At 38.2% G+C, this 18,584-nt stretch overlaps 1 protein-coding gene across 1 annotated transcript in view; it reads right to left on the bottom strand.

Moving 5' to 3' along the window:
• Nucleotides 1-356: 356 nt before the first annotated feature.
• Nucleotides 357-18,584, bottom strand: part of LOC146507218 (dual specificity testis-specific protein kinase 1) — a 29,741-nt gene continuing 11,513 nt past the window's right edge. Inside the window, exons 2-10 of the mRNA XM_085181518.1 lie at nt 15,460-15,653; nt 14,326-14,440; nt 13,239-13,245; nt 12,392-12,440; nt 10,832-10,981; nt 3,915-4,088; nt 3,563-3,646; nt 2,894-2,980; nt 357-1,578 (exon numbers count right to left, since the gene is read on the bottom strand). Of these exons, the coding sequence (XP_085037644.1) occupies nt 1,474-1,578; nt 2,894-2,980; nt 3,563-3,646; nt 3,915-4,088; nt 10,832-10,981; nt 12,392-12,440; nt 13,239-13,245; nt 14,326-14,440; nt 15,460-15,653 (965 nt within the window). The 3' untranslated portion in view covers nt 357-1,473. The remainder of the gene's footprint in view (nt 1,579-2,893; nt 2,981-3,562; nt 3,647-3,914; nt 4,089-10,831; nt 10,982-12,391; nt 12,441-13,238; nt 13,246-14,325; nt 14,441-15,459; nt 15,654-18,584) is intronic.

Genomic DNA, 18,584 nt, shown 5'->3' with positions numbered 1-18,584 from the left:
CGATATATGTATTTTTTTTTTTGTCTGCTTATTCTGTTGTTTTTTGCCCTTCTCCCCCGTCCCTCTTCTCAGCTGTTTTTCTTTCCCTCTTTTTTCTCCCCTTCTTTCCCCCAGTCAAGTCTGTCCCGTATTCAGCAAGTGAAAATAAAATAAATAATAAAAGGTGAATCAAATGGAGCATTTGGTAAAGTAAATCTGTTGGGCATCTTTCTTCGCCTTTAGACAATAATTCTGATGGCAAAAGAGCCAAACGGGACAGGCAAAAAAAAAAATAAAAAATCTCCCTTTAATAAAGGCATTGCTTCATGTACATACACAGAGAGGCGGAGCAAATGAGAGGGACCACAAGACACAAGCAATGTTTATTTTCCATGTTTATTTAAGTAGTTCAAATGAAAATGGTTCCATTTGTTTCCCATACTGGAAGGATCAATCAGAAACTTCTGAAAGCAGATGAATATTTATACTTTCAAATCTAGAAAGCTATACTGCTAAACAAGAAATAACAGTTTTATTTTCATCAAAAAAGGCAGAAAATATATTTTTTTAAAGAATAAGAAACCAAAGGAGTTGGTAATGTAGCTGCCTAAAGGTTTTTGAGACCACACACAAAACCAGAACAGATTAAACTGAAAAGATTATGGACCCTGTCAAACCCCATAAAAGGTGCCAGATTTAAAAAATAAAATGAGCAAAGCTTGACTATTTACATACACACATTCAGCTCAAAGTAACTGCACAAAATAACAACAAAATAGGAATTTTTTGTTTTGTAAAATCACCTGACAATCCACAAGCTTAAAAAAAGTCTTGTTGCTAGAAAAAGGGGATATGTTTGAAGTTTTCGGTATACGATAAAAAGAACTATTTCATGAAAATAAATATCTTAGACTCATACTGACTCGTAAGCGTGCCTATAAATTGTTAACATGAAACCAACTCTCAAAATCAAACCTAAAATCATGTTTCCACGGCTATTTTTGATCCCCGTTGTGTATGAAGTTATGTCACTATTGAAAGCCTAATAGAGAGCAGAGCTTTCTCATCTCCTACTGAAACGACAAAGGCAGAGTAGACAGAAGAGGAAAATATATCAACAGGCCTGATTTGGTCTGCGCCGTCGGTTACAAACAAATCACAAACACCAGAAGGAGTCGAGTGGGAGGAGAGGGCCCTTTTAGTCAAGACCAAAAACAGTACAAGTTGAACTAATAATCATGTGAACACTGCTGGGTCAAATCAAAGTGTCCATGGCAAGTCGGGAGCATCCACCGCCCTGAAGAAACATCTAGATCTGAATGTCTGCAGCACCTCAGAGGAGAAGAGTTGATGCCACAAAAACTTCCATATTTTTTTTCAAATTTTTATTTTTTTAATTCACATCTGTCCTGCTTCCTGTCCAGACAGTGAGCAATAGTAACCCCACAGTCTGCGGTCCTGATGCTGGGTAGGCGGGCTTCCCTGATCCGCTGCTCAGCTCGTATCCACGTCAGATTTAGGAGGAAGTTCCAGGGTCTCAGCAACCTCTCCTAAATCATCCAACAGCTCTGTGAATGCTGGCCGTCGGAAGGACTCCACCTTAGATTGGGAGAGAGGAAATTAAGAAAAACAGGTGAGTTTCACAACTTATAAGAAAACCTTGGTGGAAAGTACAGAGGCCCTACTATTCACAGCTTAGTATTAAGAACTGTCATGTCTGACACTTGGAGGCTTTTTGCTGATGTGATTGTTGTAGCGATCACAAGGTTTCCTAAAAGAAGAGACTGGGGGGCAAACTCGAGCAGAGCAAAATAAGTGGACAGAAGAAATCACTGGTTACAGACAGCCAGGGTGCAGCCTGGAGGCAGCAAATGCGCTGAAAGTTTCTTTAACATGTCGAGTTTCAGCCCTCTGCTGCCTCCAGCACCACACACCACAGCCTCCACGCATACTCACTATGATTTTGTCTTCCCACCAAGTAACCTCTGTGCATCAGGTCCCTTACATGCTTAGCTGTGACTTTTGGCCCAGTTAGGAGACAGCTGGAGAGTTTGACCAGACCTGCTGCCTTGTGCTGGTGCTGCCTGCTGCTACTCTGACCCACAGTGTAACCCTCTGTACTCTCTCTGATTTACAGGAGCTTCACAGAGGACTTTGCTGTCTCCATAACTGCAGGTCACGTGACCAACTGAAATAATGTAAAGTGTCTGCAGCGGGTGGATGTATACATGATGGGCAGGAGGAGTACAAAAAGGATGACTTTTTGGAGTGGTCAGGGAGGAATCGCCTGCTTCAAAAGAAAGAGGATGGCTGAATGAGTGGTGTCTGTGCTGGGGCAGGAAGTGGATGTGGTGGAGGAGTACGAGCACCTGGCTGTCCACACTGACAACAAATTGATCAACAGGAATAATCTCATTCCCAAACCAGTGAGAGTTGTAAAAGCCTGCTAACAAAATCAAGCTTGCCAGCGAAGTGATAGAGAGCACAGCAACCTGGCTCCTGAGACAAAATCATAAGACAGAATAGCTGGAACTAAGCTTGCTGGCAGCAGCTGAACTCCCGAAGTGTGGAGGATCACGCAGCCTGCCAAAGTACATTCTACCTGCTGGAAACACTGCTTTCTTAAGCTCAGTCCCTACTAGAAACGGCAGAAAACTGAAGTGCCGTAAAATGTTCCAAACTTGTGGAATAAATGGAAATATAGCACACAGGGAAACAACAGGAAGAGAAAATCCACAATTTGTCATCAGTTCCTCAATTTGAATTTATTTTGAGTCAAAATAAAGCAAAGTCTCCCTAAGCAAGACGTCCTTTTATGACTTGAACAACATACAAAATATTTCAAAGTATAAATGTATATTTTGACTTTTACTTCAAGCATTTTCAGGTCTTCCATCTCCTCTGATCCACATACCATACAACAGCTGGCTGCCAACTCCAGGAGGCGCTGTGGGCAGTCTGTCACCAGTTCCCTGAAAGCTTTCACATCCAGCCCGTAGTCCTGAAACACATCAACATCAACAGTCCATGTGTCATAACAGAAATATTTCACTGCGCATACAAAAATGTTCTGTCAGCTAAGTGTGCTAAAATTACATCAGTTGTATCTTTCTTGAGTTAATCACAAACCCCAAGCACTACACTGCTCAGCCAATCATCAGCTTTAAAAGACGTCACTGTCACAACCACACTTACAGTCACATAAAGTCGGTAAGCCCACGAGTCACGAGTCATGGACCATGTTTGAGCTAACTTAAATGCATCGACCAGTGATTGTGATGACACACATACCATACAACAGCTGGCTGCCAACTCCAGGAGGCGCTGTGGGTGTTTAATTTAACACACTCTTTTTAAATACATTAGCTCCATGGTTAGCAGTGAGCGAGCCTCACATCCACTCCATCAACATTTTAAATTGGAGACATTCCATTCTTCTACTTTTTCAGCAAGTCTCAGGGTTGTTTAGACATCTTTTTAACTAGTTAACTAGTAAAAGTGGGCAATAGCTAACTCTCACATGTGAATATTCACGTTACACGTCAGCAGCACACGGCCTCTGCTGTGGTACAGTGAGCTCTACCTGTGTTCTCGGGAGTATTTCAGGGTCAGCAGGGATCCTGGCCAGGATTTCACAGAGCACAATACCAAAGGAGAAAACATCCACCTGGAATAAGTCAGACATATTGGGTTTTTTTGTCTTCCTCTTAGAACATAAAAAACATATCAGAAAATACTTCAAAGAATAAACGAAATAAATCTGACTTTTGCCATTTTACATTAAAGATGCAGCTTCCCACAATGTGCTGCATTACTTTATTGTATCATCTTAAAAAATACACTGTCTGACATATAAGAAAAAAATGTAATGCTAAAAAACAGCAAAAATACTTCTTGTGTGTAACACATGCTGATATGAGAAACAGGACTGTTACCTTGCGGTCATATGGCTCTCCTCGGAGCATTTCGGGGGCCATCCAGAAAGCCGAGCCCACCAGAGAGAGTTTCCTGCCGGTGTCTTTTACTGGCAGCTCCACCACCTCCCTGGCCAGGCCAAAGTCTGTCACCAGAGCCTCTCGTCCCCGAGACGTCACCCGGATCAGGCAGTTCTACAGATACACGAGGAGGACACTGAGGAGCAGGACTGCAATGGATGTTTATCCAGCAGAGGGCAGTGTAAGGCTGAACAACCAGGACCATCAACCACTTGTTTTTTCCACTGTCTTTAGTCTTTGTTTGGGCTTCTGTTGTGTGTAATGCATGTGTTTCCTGGAATCGCTGCCACACGGTCACAAACAGTCTCTTCACTTGTCAATAGATTCAAAAGGATCTGCTGGCAGCACCTTTTCAGCCGACTAAATAACTGACCGACCAGAGATTCAGTGTGCCAAAGGCCAGCCTCCATCACACTGACTGGTTCCTTCATATTTAGATGTTAATAAGACCAGCAAACTGTGGAAAAAGACAAACCCTGCTAGACTTGAGTTTAGAAGCTGAGGGCAGAAAGTGTGATCAGAGGCAGGAAGTGGGAGAGCAGCTCAGAGCTGTTGTTGCATAATAACAGCAGGTCTGCAATGTAAAGGTATAGCGTTGATGCATTGCTCTGCATGTATGTAAACCCATTTTCTTCTGTTTTTAAGATTTGCTGGGCGTGTGTGGAAGTGACATAGTTGCCATTTGGCATCCACTGCACATGAAGCTATTTCCATCCAGCAGCCTGTCATTACGTGACATTACGTGGAGGAAAACTACTTCAGTCCCAGACTCAAGCTCTAAATTTAGCCACAACCCCTTACCTCTCTGCCAAGCAAGGCAACAGTTTGGGGAACTAAAGTCGAAAATCCCCAGTAACGCAAGAACCTGACCAACTACTCAAAAAGCTCAAATTTTCATTCACAGACACTTTAACAAAGACTGGATTAGTTCAGGGGATCTGGGAGGCAACTGGCCTTTTGGACATCCTGAAGCACTGACATCACAAACTGCACACATCTACCAACCTAAGTGGATTTGTCAAGTTGGCAACTTAATTTCAATAAATCCTTCTTTCACCACAGACCAGGCGTCCTAAGTTGAGATAAAGCTGAACGACATGCGTTTTATATCATAAATATTTGTGGATATTTTTTAATTTGGAAGTTGTCAACAAATCATAAGGAAAAATGACTCAGACACAGAGATAAACTGAACTTCCTGGTCTGTAAAGTGTACACAAAACTGCCATGAACTTGCAGTCTTTCTAGTGGCCAGCACAGAGTTCTCATGTGAAGTATAACCTTACTAAACACTTTTTTCTTATTTTAATGCTAGCAGCTCAGAGCTCACACATACAGTTCTCTGATTTAATCTCAGACTTAAATAATTATATTTATTTATTAATATGTTGGTAATGAAATTACTTGTTAATTAGATTAATAATTACAAGTAACTATTAGCTAAGTCATCTGACGTGACTTCGGGGCCTTTCTTACTTTAAATTCACACCTGAACTGAATGTTGGTATTGGCAGTGGAATTAAGTACCCAACAACTGTATCACCACTGGCTTGAAATAGAACAAAATGACTGTCAATGCGTCTCAATATATTAGCATTTTCAGGTAACTCACACCTATCTGGTCATTTCATTCATGGGGCAAAAAGCAGGAAGCCTACAAAATACAAAACCAATTCTGAAAATGTCTGGACGCTGCATGAAATGTAAAAAAGAGAATACAATGATTTGAAAATCTCATAAACCCATATTTTACTCAGAACTGAAGATGAAAAGCATAAAATATTAAAAATTTTAGAAAAACATCTGCTCATTTTTCATTTCATGACACGTCTAAAAAAAAGTTGGCACGTGGCTGTGGGTACTTCTGTGTAGCTGTTTTTCTTTTAACACCAATCTGTAAATGTCTGGGATTTGTAGAGACCAGCTGATGGACTTATGGGAGAGGAATGATGTCCAATTCGTGTCTGACAGAGGATGCTCAACAGTCTTGCATTGTTTTCGTCATATTTTGATGTTTTGTGATGGTGAAAGGTCTGGACTACAGTGGGGTCAGCTCAGCTTTTTTTGAGATGTCCTGCTGCCACTGAATTCAAAATGAATAATATTTTTCCTGAAATGGTACATTTTCTCATTGCATTCTGTGTTTATTTACATTCAACACAGGGTCTAAATATCTCAGATCATTTCAATACTAAGGATTCACTTAAGGGTAACTGCTAAAGCAGTCATCTTAATGTCTTCTAACTTAAATCTCCAAAGCCATTACAAACTAAATGCAACAATTTTGATTATGAAAAGGACTGTCAAGGTGGTTATTTTGCCACACACGCTGAGAAAACGAACTTCAAAACGTTTAACTATGCAGAGCACAACATGCATGACCCTGAAAGTAACATTGACCCAGATACCCACTTCTACAATAACACCAATAATACTTGTGAGTACTATACAGATGACCAATTCAATATGAATATTAAAATGGCAAATGCATTGTCAGTCATACATTTCAATAGTAGAAGCCTGTATAAAAATTTTTCTAAAATTACAGAATGTTTAAGTAAGTTAAAAAAGTTTAATATAATTGCAATATCAGAAACATGGCTCGATAATGAGAAAATTAGTGAAATGGGACTGGAAGGATACGAATTATTTACAATGAACAGGTGAATAAAAAAGGAGGCGGTGTTGCCTTATATGTAGATAAAGTTTTGAAATGTAGTCTGATTGAATGTATGTCAAGCACCATAGATAACGTATTGGAATGTGTCACTATTGAAATCCATGTTGAAAAAGCTAACAATATAATTATAAGTTGCATCTATAGGACACCAGGTTCATGCCTTGAGACATTCAATGAAAAACTTGCTGCTATGTTTAGCAACCTAAATGATAAAAAAAGTGCAAATAATTTGTGGTGATTTTAATATAGATTTGCTAAACCCAAATGGACATCAGAAAACAACAGATTTCATAAATACAATGTATAGTAACTCCCTTTTCCCTGTAATTATAAAACCAAGTAGAATAACAATTGATACAGCTACATTGATAGATAATATATTCACAAATAAAATTGACCATGAAATAGTAGGTGGACTTCTTATAACTGATATAAGCGATCATCTTCCTGTTTTTTGCAATTTTTCAAAATTATTTTGGGATTAAAACTAAACAAAAGAATCAAATATTTGATATGATACGACTTAGAACAACAAGAGCCATTGCTGCCCTCCAGGTGGACTTAAAGGAACACAATTGGAATGAGGTTTTTGCAAATGAAGATTCAAATAGTGCATATGATGCATTCTTATCAACTGTAATTCCACTATATGAAAAACATTGTCCTTTAATGAAAATCACTAGAAAGCATCACAGATCAAATAAGCCATGGATCACAAAAGGGATAGAAGATGCATGTAAAAAGAAACCCTGAAACCCTTATATAGATTTTATGAATCTATATAAGAGATTCATAAAACAGAGGACAAAAGATGCTGAAATAAAGTACAAGTTATATAAAAATAGATTAGTAAATATTATAAGAACAAGTAAGAAAGAATATTACCACAAATTATTGGAGCAAAGTAGAAGTAACACACAAGAAACATGGAGGATATTAAATAGTATAATCAAAAAGGGCTCAAAAAATAAGAATTATCCAGATTATTTTAAAAAAGATAAAGATATTGTGCTTGATAAAACTAAAGACATTGCAAATGAATTTAATGATTTCTTTGTAAATGTTGGCTTTAATTTAGCAAAAGAAATTCCAGAGTCAAGAAATAATAACGACCTAAATAAACATATTACTCAGAATGTGTCCTCCATGTTTATTGGTGCTGTAACTCATAGAGAAATAATTAACATTGTGAAGACATTTAAAAATAAAAAGTCCACTGACTGTTTTGGTATTGACATGATATTAGTAAAAGTATTATAGAATATATAGTGCAACCTTTCGCATACATATGTAATCTGTCCTTTCAAAACTGGTGTATTTCCCTCACAAATGAAAATAGCAAAGTTATTCCAATCCATAAAACGGAGAGAGAAGTCAGTTTACCAATTATAGGCCATATCACCTGCTCCCACAGTTCTCAAAAATTTTAGAAAAGTTATTTGTTAATAGACTTGATAAATATATTGAGAAGCATAATCTCCTAAGTGATAACCAATATGGCTTTAGAGTGAAAAGGTCCACTTCGATGGCAGTGATGGAAACTTGTAGAAGGGATATCTAATTGCTATAGATAATAAGGAATATACTGTTGGTGTTTTTATAGACTTAAAAAAGGCGTTTGATACGATTGATCATTCTATATTAATGAATAAACTAGAGAGATATGGCATAAGAGGGTTAGCATACAAGTGGATGAAAAGTTACCTGGATGACAGATATCAATATGTCGAATTCAATAATATAAAATCTAAGCAGTTGAAGGTAACTTGTGGTGTTCCTCAGGGCTCTGTGCTGGGCCCTAAATTATTTATATTATACATAAATGACATATGTAGCATTTCCAAACTGTTAAAATGTGTATTGTTTGCTGATGATACCACTCTGTAGTTGCTCAGGTAAAAACCTAGAAACAGCTTCTGACTACAGCGGAAAAGGAGTTAAATATATTAAAAAACTGGTTTGATGTAAATAAGTTATCATTAAATATAAAGAAAACAAAATTGATTATTTTTGGCACTAGACAAATGAAAAATGTATCTAAAATCAGGGTTAATGGAATTGAAAATTGAAAGAGTGTACGAAAATAAATTTCTTGGAGTGATAATTGATGATAAGCTGAGTTGGAAGTCTCATATAAACCATGTGAAAACAAAATGTCAAAAACCATTGCTATTCTCTATAAAACAAAGCATGTCCTGAACAAAAAATCATTATACACACTCTATTGTACTCTGTTGCTTCCATATATGACTTACTGTCTGGAGATATGGGGTAATGCATATAAAACGAACACTCTTCCTATTTTCAAGTTGCAAAAAAGAGCTATAAGAATTATAAACCAATCAAACTATATAGAACCAACTAACATTTTGTTATTAATCTGAATACCCTGAAATTTTATGATTTAGTTGAATATAAAATGGCACAGATAATGTATAAAGCACAAAATAACTTGCTTTGCCCCAGTACTCAGAAGCTGTTCAAAGTCAGAGAGAGTCAATATGACTTAAGGGGAACAGATTTCTTTAAAAAAAAACAAGATAAGGACAAATATAAAGCAGAGATGTGTTTCTGTTAGAGGAGTTAAACCTGTGGAATAGTTATGACAGTGATTTAAAAAGGTGTAGTTCATTTTCTCTTGTTTAAAAATATGTTTAAAAATAAGTATTAGAAAAAATATATATATCAAGAATGAAAGAGCAGAAAAAAAACAAAAACAAAAACAAAAAAACCTCTTGATTCTTTTGCTTTGATGTAGTTTACTTACTAAGGTGGAAAGTTTTCTGTTTTTTTTGTTTTTTTCTTGTTTGTTTGTTTGTTTGTTTTGTTTTTGCTTTGTTTGCCTTCTCCTCACCCCAACCGGTCGCAGCAGATGGCCGCCCCTCCCTGAGCCTGGTTCTGCCGGAGGTTTCTTCCTGTTAAAGGGGAGTTTTTCCTTCCCACTGTCGCCAAAGTGCTTGCTCATAGGGGGTCATATGATTGTTGGGCTTTTCTCTGTATCTATGAAGCGCCTTGAGGCGACATTTGTTGTGATTTGGCGCTATATAAATGAAATTGAATTGAATTGAATTGAATTTATTATTGCTTCGAGCCCTGTGTACAGGAGCTGCATGCTAAAAGATCTTTTGTTAAAAGGGTTGGCGTAATAAGCAAATGCTTCAGCCAATACCTTTTGATTATCCTTGTCTCGTGCTTTCTTGCTTTGTGGTAAATCTTTGTTCTGTCTTCACTGAGATATTTGAATGCTAATCAATAAAACTGAAGAATCAGGAACATAAAGCTCATCTCACTCAGTATAAGATACATAAAAGCAGACTCACAAACATCATATTAGACACTGCACAGAAATCCTCGAGTGACCCTAAGCTTGACCTTAAGTGGACTCATTTATGACCCTGTGATATTTTATACAGCAATACTTTTTTAAATGACTTATTGGAGTATAATATGTTGTTTATACTGTTTAATCATCTATGACAGATAATCTGCTCTAATATCGTTCATCTGAAATGAACGATATTATCTGAAAATTAAAAAAAGAGGCTAACCATTTTCAGCATCACTTTTGACATTAAACATCTGTTTCAAGACTTCTGCTACTGTATTGGTCTGTTAGCAATGGTTGCCTAGCCTGTAATTCTCCCACGTTGATCCAACATCATGGATGCATCCATCAGGTTTCTGTGACGTAAATCCAACAAAGCCTGAAAAAAACTGCACGAGGACAGGAGCCAAAAGAGTAGCCTCAGGGTAACATGCGTGGAGTAAAGGGTGGGGGAGTCCCAGCAGCAGTTATACATGCAGCAACAGCACTTACATAGCAACAACCTCTTTACATGATAATAGTGACTGTCATCATGTTGTGACTCCGCATTACTGACTGCTTCTTCAGGGAAGCCTGGCAACTGGAGGAGGGACAGCACCTACGCACACAAGCATACCTACACACCAGCTTCTCAGCAAGGCCTCGTGATTGTTACAGAGCGGCCTAGAAAGGATGTCAGGGTGTGCTCATTTAACTGAAACTAGGAGATCACAGGTTTCTATTCTGGACTGAAAATTATTTTAACCTGAGCAGTTTATTAATAAAAAAAAAAGTGCAGTTAAAATATGAACAAACACAAAAACAAACAAATCAATCCAAATCAAAGCAAATCAGTTTAATTGTGTGCCTCACCTTAGAATTGAGGTCTCTGTGATAAATGTTTTTGTAATGCAGGTAGATCATTCCTCTGCTTATATCACAGGCCAAGTCCACCTTCTCTCTCCAGCACAAGGGAACGTCTTTCCTGGCCAGAAGCTCTTCCAGACAGCCACCGTTTACATACTGAAACATCCAGGAAATACATGAAGACTTATTTTTCACTTTTCTTCTGACATTTATGTGCTCTTTGTGCAGAGGAGTTTTTTTTTGTTTTTCTGTTCTCATGCTGTCCCCCCATAGGAGCCCAGCATGAGTAGAGGTCTCTTTTTTCCCCCTCCTCGTCTTGCCCATTGTATTGTACATTTCAGTGTTTTTTCCATAATACTACCGGTCTCCGACCTGTCTCCCCATGTGATGTCTGTGTTGTGTATGTAAGGTCGGGAGGGGGGGTGTCCCATTTTGCTGCAGGGCAACTTGCATGTGACAAATAAAGGCTTTCTTGACTTGACTTGACTTGACAATGTAAAAGGAAGTTTTCTTGTTATGCAGCACGTTTTTAATTTACTTTTTTCTATTTAATCATTTTTTATTCTAATAAAATTTAACAATAAATTTAAAACTTATTTTGGGAGGTATTAAGCTGTAAAATAAGAAGAAAGGGAGAAAGATAATTTGGATGTGCTAAAAAGTTAAAATGGTCAGAAAATAATGTTTGATACAAAAATTTGCTTTAGTCCTTATCAATTTATATGAATGTAATTAAATATAAAATTCAATGAGTATAACAACGTAAATTATATCAAGAAAAATTATATTCATTTACGGCATGGTCGCTTTGAGGTGTTGTTGTTGTTGTTCAGTTATCCTCAAAGACACAAACACTGAAGCCACTACTTCTATTTTGTAAGCTAAATTATTTTTAAGCCTATTTTTGTTGTTTGCTAGTCAAAATTTACATCACCTATAATATTACAGGGAATAGCAGATGAACTTGCTAACTAAGCTGGCTAGCAAGTGATGGCATTACAGCCCTTACCAAAATATCCAATTATTTAAATATTATTTAAAAAATAAACACGATGGAAGGCTCGAGGCAGTTGTCACTAAAGCTACGTGTAGAACAGTGGCGAGGTCCAACTTTTCTAAACAGTCAAGAAGACTTGTTATAAAAACATGCTATCATACATTGTTGCCCACATAGATACTGTGTCTTCAAGCATTTAAAATAATTCTTAGATTACTGTGGCAATACATGGCTTTTGTTGCTTTCACCGCCCTGTTATCTGTGTATAACAATGGCATACTATAAAATGTAGTAGTAAAAAAAAATCCCATAAAAATAAATGGGTATTCATTCTAAAATGAAAAGATTTTTTTTAATCAATAAAACATTCTTCTTGAAACAAGAAACTGAGGAGATGTAATTTGTCAGCGTGATAGCAGCAAACCCAGTTTGGTTACCTATGAACTCGTTCACCATTTCATTATCACTCTCAGTTCATATCAGTGTTATTTGTTGTGTTAACAGAGCCAGCCTCCAGGTATACACCTTAACAATGACTCACAATAGGCGAAAAAACGAGTGGAACTCACCTCTAAGATTGGATAAAGTTTGTCTTCTTTCACACAGATTCCCAAATACCTGGAATAAGCAGAGCTGTTTTAATCAATTGTTTGTCTTGTTATTGAAATAAACTGTATGGAAGTTTATGGAAATGCCACTCAAACCAGAGGGAACAATGTCTACATTACAAGAAGATTTTTGGTGGTAAATTTTTAGAATCTTGTTTGTAGCCAAAACTGTTAACAAATTTGATGAAAACACAAAAAAAACATGGTATCAAAAGGAAAATAAAGAATGACATATCCTTTCCTTTATGGATTTGATAGTGTATATAGTAAGGTAGAGTAGATAATCTCATTTGCAACAATACTGATACCAACAGTGCCACCTTCACACAACTTCAAACAGCAGAGCTACAGATAGACAGGCACACAGTACACTTCAAATAATTTCACAAGGTCAGTAAAGCTCCTGTATCGACAACATTGAAGTATTAAACAGTCATAAATGTTAATCTGGAGGCACAAATGTTAACTGTTTAACTATGAGCCATTAAGCCATGTAAGAAGTCTATTACCAGCTATGGCTAATAATAAAATTATAACATTAGGAGGAACTAGGCAGCTTGTACATGATCAGTCCTGCCCATCTGTAAAGTGACCTTAAATTAACTTAACTGAACTTACATAAGAAATTTAGGAACAATTAAAATAAAGCCTTGTTTATTAATTGATTCACACAAACGGTCGATGTCTTTGATAACTCCAAGAAATATCACTCGTATATCTTTTTGACTTTAGCTTACACAGATCAGTGCGTGCAAGGTGCTGCTTTCATCACAGCTGGCTGTACGATAATGAACTACTCTTTGATAACCTTACCACTTTGACCTTGCTAAATGGCAAGTGCGATTGCTTAGGCAAACATTAAGTCTGCCTGGCTTTGCACCTTATGTCACTGCTGCAGATAAAAGCACCAGGGTCTCATTTACACACATAAGGCTACATGCCATGCTACCAAACTACCAGCATCCAAGTGAAGTAGTTTATATTCAGAAACAAAGCTAGTTAAATGACTATAAGTGATTTTTCTCTCTTCCTCTTGTTAGTTCAGATCACATGTACCAATTATATTTAGTTCTGCTACTATGCTCACAATCCCTGCTTTGTGTATCTTTCAACTGCCATGCACCAGCATCATTTTTTATACTACCATAAGCAAAAGAAAAACAGCAGACTTCTTCTCAAAGTTTGCCAGCTAGAATTGCCTGGTTGTTTTTGGCCACTCAGAAATAAATCACTGTTAAAGCTGTGAACAAATCCAGGACATCTTCCAGCTCATCTAATGTACAACTGTTAATTTGGCAATCTGCAGCCAAAGAGAGCCCATCAAACCTACCTCACTTTTGCAAAATGGATACTTGTGTTTGTTTATTTTGAAATCCCAAGGGGGGAAAAAGCATTACATTAATACTTAACTGGTACCATATGAAGGTTATTATATAACAGTGATGAGTGGGTGTGCATTTTGACAAATATTCCTGATGAGAAAACAGATATTCGGATTTTGTGCATATATGGATGTGTTGTATATTTGCCTGCCTTTGTTTATTGTACACGATGCCTGAGTCCATTTTTTCAGTAATTGTCAACAAAATTAACCATAACACTGTGAACCCTTTAAAACTGTTTAGTACTACTAAATATAAATATGTGTAAAGGTATTGCCATTGCACAATAACTACAACTGCCATCAATCCTGCTACCCAATTTACAGACTGTGAAGCTGTGATGGAGAAAAGAGTGATGAGTGGGAGGGTGTAGAGCCTGGTGAGACAGAGAGGAGAGATTGTATGTGTTGGGAGGGAAATCCTCAAGCGTTTTCTTTTGCTTTTAGCAGAGCAGAGCAGAGCCTACTAGATTAACCACAATAGGAGTACAGCATGCAGGTGATACGGGAGGGCTGTTGGGGTGGGAGAGCTTCTGCAGCAGGCTGATCTCTCGTACAATGCTGTCTTGGTCCACATCGTTTTTGTAGATCTTCACTACCATCACTTTTCGATTGGTCCTGTGCATCACCTAAAGGATAGTGGTGGCCATTAGCAGGAGTGGAAGAAGCGGTGGTTAGTTCACGATGTCTTCTCGGGCGCTTCTCCGGTGCTGATAATTGGCGTCTGTCTTGTGTCAGTGACGTAAAAGACGGATTTAATGCGACATGACCATTCAAACAGCAGTCGCTTTCTAAAACATCAGATATGTATCAGATTCAGTACCACATACGAAAGTGACCCAGGTCGGATTTGAAAATATCGGATTTGTGCTGTTCACACTGTCATACCATGATTGGATATGGGTCGCATAGAGTCAAAAAAGTCAGATTTGATGCGCTTTCGCCTGCAGTGTGAACGTTGCCTGAGTACTCCCGGCAGCTGAAAAGAATCAAGGAAAATATAAATATAAATAATAAAATATAAGTGCAAAAAAACTGCAGTTCCCAATTTTCTACTATTAAAACACTGTTTTGGTACAAAAAAGGCATCTATGGATAGTTTTACCAATCACAACTGTACTGTGATTGACTTTTTTAATCTTTATTTGTTTTTATATTAGAAAAGCTTACGCATGTTTTATACTTTCAATTTTCTTTTAAGAGGTAATAGTCTTACTCCATCATTGGCATCTCCAAAGCCACAGAGAGCTATTTTAACGATTTACACGGTTGACAACAAACAAGCTTAGCTTTCTAAGTTGACTCAACTGGAACAAAAGTCCAAAATCAGAGAGCACACTCTTTCTGGGCAAAGTGCTGACTTTGACTCACTCACAAATCCCATGGCCTCTTTCTAACTCATTTCAACAGGGGCAAAGTCTAAATTTATAAAAAAAAAAATAGCTCTTCCAATAGCTCTGTTCCAGCAGAAGAATTATGTAAGATCTCAGCTGGGGTTGAGTACAGAAAATCAAAGGTCCCCGAAGCTGGTGGGCCAATTACAGAATGGCAAGAATGTCCCAATTAGTGGCTTGGACAAAGCAGGCTCTGATGGCATTTGCAGGCTGACAAGGCAAAACAGAATGGGTGGAGGGGGCAGAAGAGATACCTTATAGACTTTGGAGAAGAAGCCACTCCCGATAAGCTCAGCGCTGAAATTTTCCCAGAATTCCAGTTTACGGACAGCCGTGCGAAGCTTCTGCCATCGCTCCACATGGTAGTATTTGTCTGAAGACTCACCATAAAGGGTGGGACTGGTGGGCTCTGATGACACATCCACATCACACATCGTGGAGATGTCCGCTGGGAAAACAGAGACGGAAAAGTTAGGCTGAACCCTCTACAAAATAATGTTTTTTTGTCCTGGGATTAGTTATTTTGGTTATTACTTCATTTTCACAACAAACAGGTCGAGAAAATAATCACTTTGTGCCTCTGCAATGTTAAATAAAAAACTCTGGAAATGTAGACAGTCTTGCTAAATGTATTTTTGAAATTAGGCTCATCACCAATGAGACTTAGACTTGAAAGGGCCAATCAGCTAACACTGCTTCTTTCCATCTAGTGTCTTTCTAGGCGACGTCGGGGCAAGTTAAAGCAGGCTTGTACAAAACCTCCACCATCTTCAACTGCATGTTGAAATTACCTTTAGGGCACAAAATCTTAGAAAGCCGCTCCACTGAGTTGGTGGAGGGCTGATGTTGCTATGATGCTCTCCAAAGCTGCAGAGCAGGGACTAGACCTCCCAGCTGTAGACCATGATGGCGGAGCTGGAGTTCATCATCAGGATGACAAACTCACTAAAGAGGCAGCTGGTTATGGCTCCGTTATTCAGTTGTTGCAAAGTATATAAATGCCATTCACATGCTCACAACATGCCCTTAAAGCATCTGTGATAATTATGTTCACACTGTGATAAACATATTCCAACTCTGTTTCAGTTAAGCGTTTATTTTCAATAAAGAGCATGCTCTAAAAAAAGATTTGTCCTAACTCCCATTTCTTCTTCTTGCATGTTGAAGTTCTACTTGGAACCTTGTTAAGATTCAACCATGCAAAATATGATTCTTTGCCATTTTTCCAGTGCTCTTAAACTTTTTATCGGGACTGTATATTAGAGCGCATATGTATTTGCTCACTGCTGCTAAACTGAACACACCAACCAAAAGAGCAATTTATGCATTTAACAGCATGAAAGCAACTACAGATCAATGAGACGCTCACAAAAGGTATCATTTCACACTTGCACTAGGCAGCATAGATGAGGGAAAACGCTTTCACTTAACAGGCTGCAGCAAAGGTGATAAAAAAAAAGATTTTTAAAATGATTAAAATGAGGGCAGGGCTGCTTGCTGAACACAGAATCTTTCTAAAAATTGTTTAGTAACAGTTTCTATCTTCAACACAACACAGTCAAGAGTCAATCTGGACTATCAGTGAATTACTAATAAATAAGACAGTATATAATATGTCCTGGAGCTAAGACAGTAACAAGAACTTCAAGTCCGGTTATCAGAAGGACAAAGACGAGCAGATTTCTGTTCAACTGTCTTGAAAGTCTGCTTTACATGAGTTGGAAGAGTGTGTTTATCGTTAGTGCATTGTAGTGTAGTGTCAACATGCCTAAGTCCACAAAAAGACTGGCAGGCAGCAGACGTCCACACAGACCCTTACACCATATGATGATGAAGTGATCAGTGTCTTAGAGTTTGCATTCGTGTTCAACTGTGAACTCAGGGCAAGACAACAAAAAGCCATACGCGTACATATACGTACACGCACACACACAGTATACTACTAACTGTATACTGCAAAGTTTCATCATGTCCAAAGTGCTTATCTATTATTTCTAGCTATCCACCCCAACATAGCGGGGGCTATGAATCAGCCCTGAGGTTGTCTACTAGAAACTCCCCACTTAGTGTCTAAGGCTCCAGAGAAGTTATTAAGAGGCAAACTATGCACTGTGGGTTTTGCTGTTTTGTGGGACTTCTGAGTCGACCCACACCCTTTGACCTCCATTCCTCAACCCCCAGCCCAAGTTTCATATTGAAAATCAGCACATAGGGACTATTGAAAGTTTGTCCTGTGCTCTATCCCTGACTATCTTCCTGGTCATTAACTTGAAGACCTTTTTGTTTAGACACTCGCATCATTGGTTTTTACTGTTTTACCTTTCGGTTCACTTACTGTGGGCTAACTAAACCTCCATTAACATTGTTCTCATAAAACTGTAGTTAACGTAATGGTTTTAGCCCTATGTAAAAAGATATCCAGTCATGTCAACTTTCTGACTTTACAGTTCTTTCTTTGCGATACTATGAGGTCTAATTCATCATAGGTGCTAACCCTGACCCTACACTAGGCTTACCATGGCATAAACTTAGGCCTGGTGAGCCACCAGCCATAGTGCCAAAACTATTAAGCATGGTTTCCTTATTCTCTTCATTCAGTTCTTCAAAATATTGGTTGTAACTCTGGAGTGCAGATGGGTAGGATAACGTTCCCACTGTGAAGATTGCTCTCTGTTCCTTCACAAAGTGGGTAGTCCTGACCCAATTCCAGGCACACAGGGCTGGCGTGACAGCAGTGAAGGTCAGTTTGTTTTTCCCCCAACAACAATCTCAGTTGCCTTTACAATGACGCTGGTGGAAAGCGCGCGCTGACACGCTAAAACAATTGGCAGGGTTTTGTCAATAAAGTCGGGGGAATCAACCCCAGCTATTCACGCTGCTTTTGTTCATTCAGCTTCAGACTAAACAATCACTGCACTTTCAGCTTTCGCACTGTCAGAGAGAAATGCTTACAGTGCAGCCCCATCATCTAACTGTCAATCTCTCCGCATCTCTTTTCTCCCGCCTCCATCCATCATCTCTCTTCCTTATTCATCTTGACTGGTCGGTTCCCAAATTTGTAAGATGAAGGACGTCGTGCTCTCGAACCTGTCAGCAAGCTTTTAGACTCCATTGTTGTCACATTATGATGAAGTGTAACTAAATGAAACTAGATGAAATTATTTCTGGCACTGTTGGGGGAAACTTGCAAATTTTACTGAATAACATTAGCGAGAACTTCATGTTTCTTTGATCCACTGTCTGTCTCCATCTATCTCAGCCTAAACTTTCAAATGGTCTGTCTTACCATCAAAATGAATCTGATACGAAAATATAACTATAAAAGCTGCTGGAGTAATTCCCTGAATAAAATGGACTGTGTGAAAAATTGAACAGAGGT

The sequence above is a fragment of the Neolamprologus multifasciatus genome, chromosome 12 (genome assembly GCF_963576455.1).
Source record: "Neolamprologus multifasciatus chromosome 12, fNeoMul1.2, whole genome shotgun sequence".
Taxonomy (NCBI): domain Eukaryota; kingdom Metazoa; phylum Chordata; class Actinopteri; order Cichliformes; family Cichlidae; genus Neolamprologus; species Neolamprologus multifasciatus.
The sequence above is the reverse complement of the archived record's forward strand: the minus strand, read 5'-3'. Positions and strand labels throughout refer to the sequence as shown.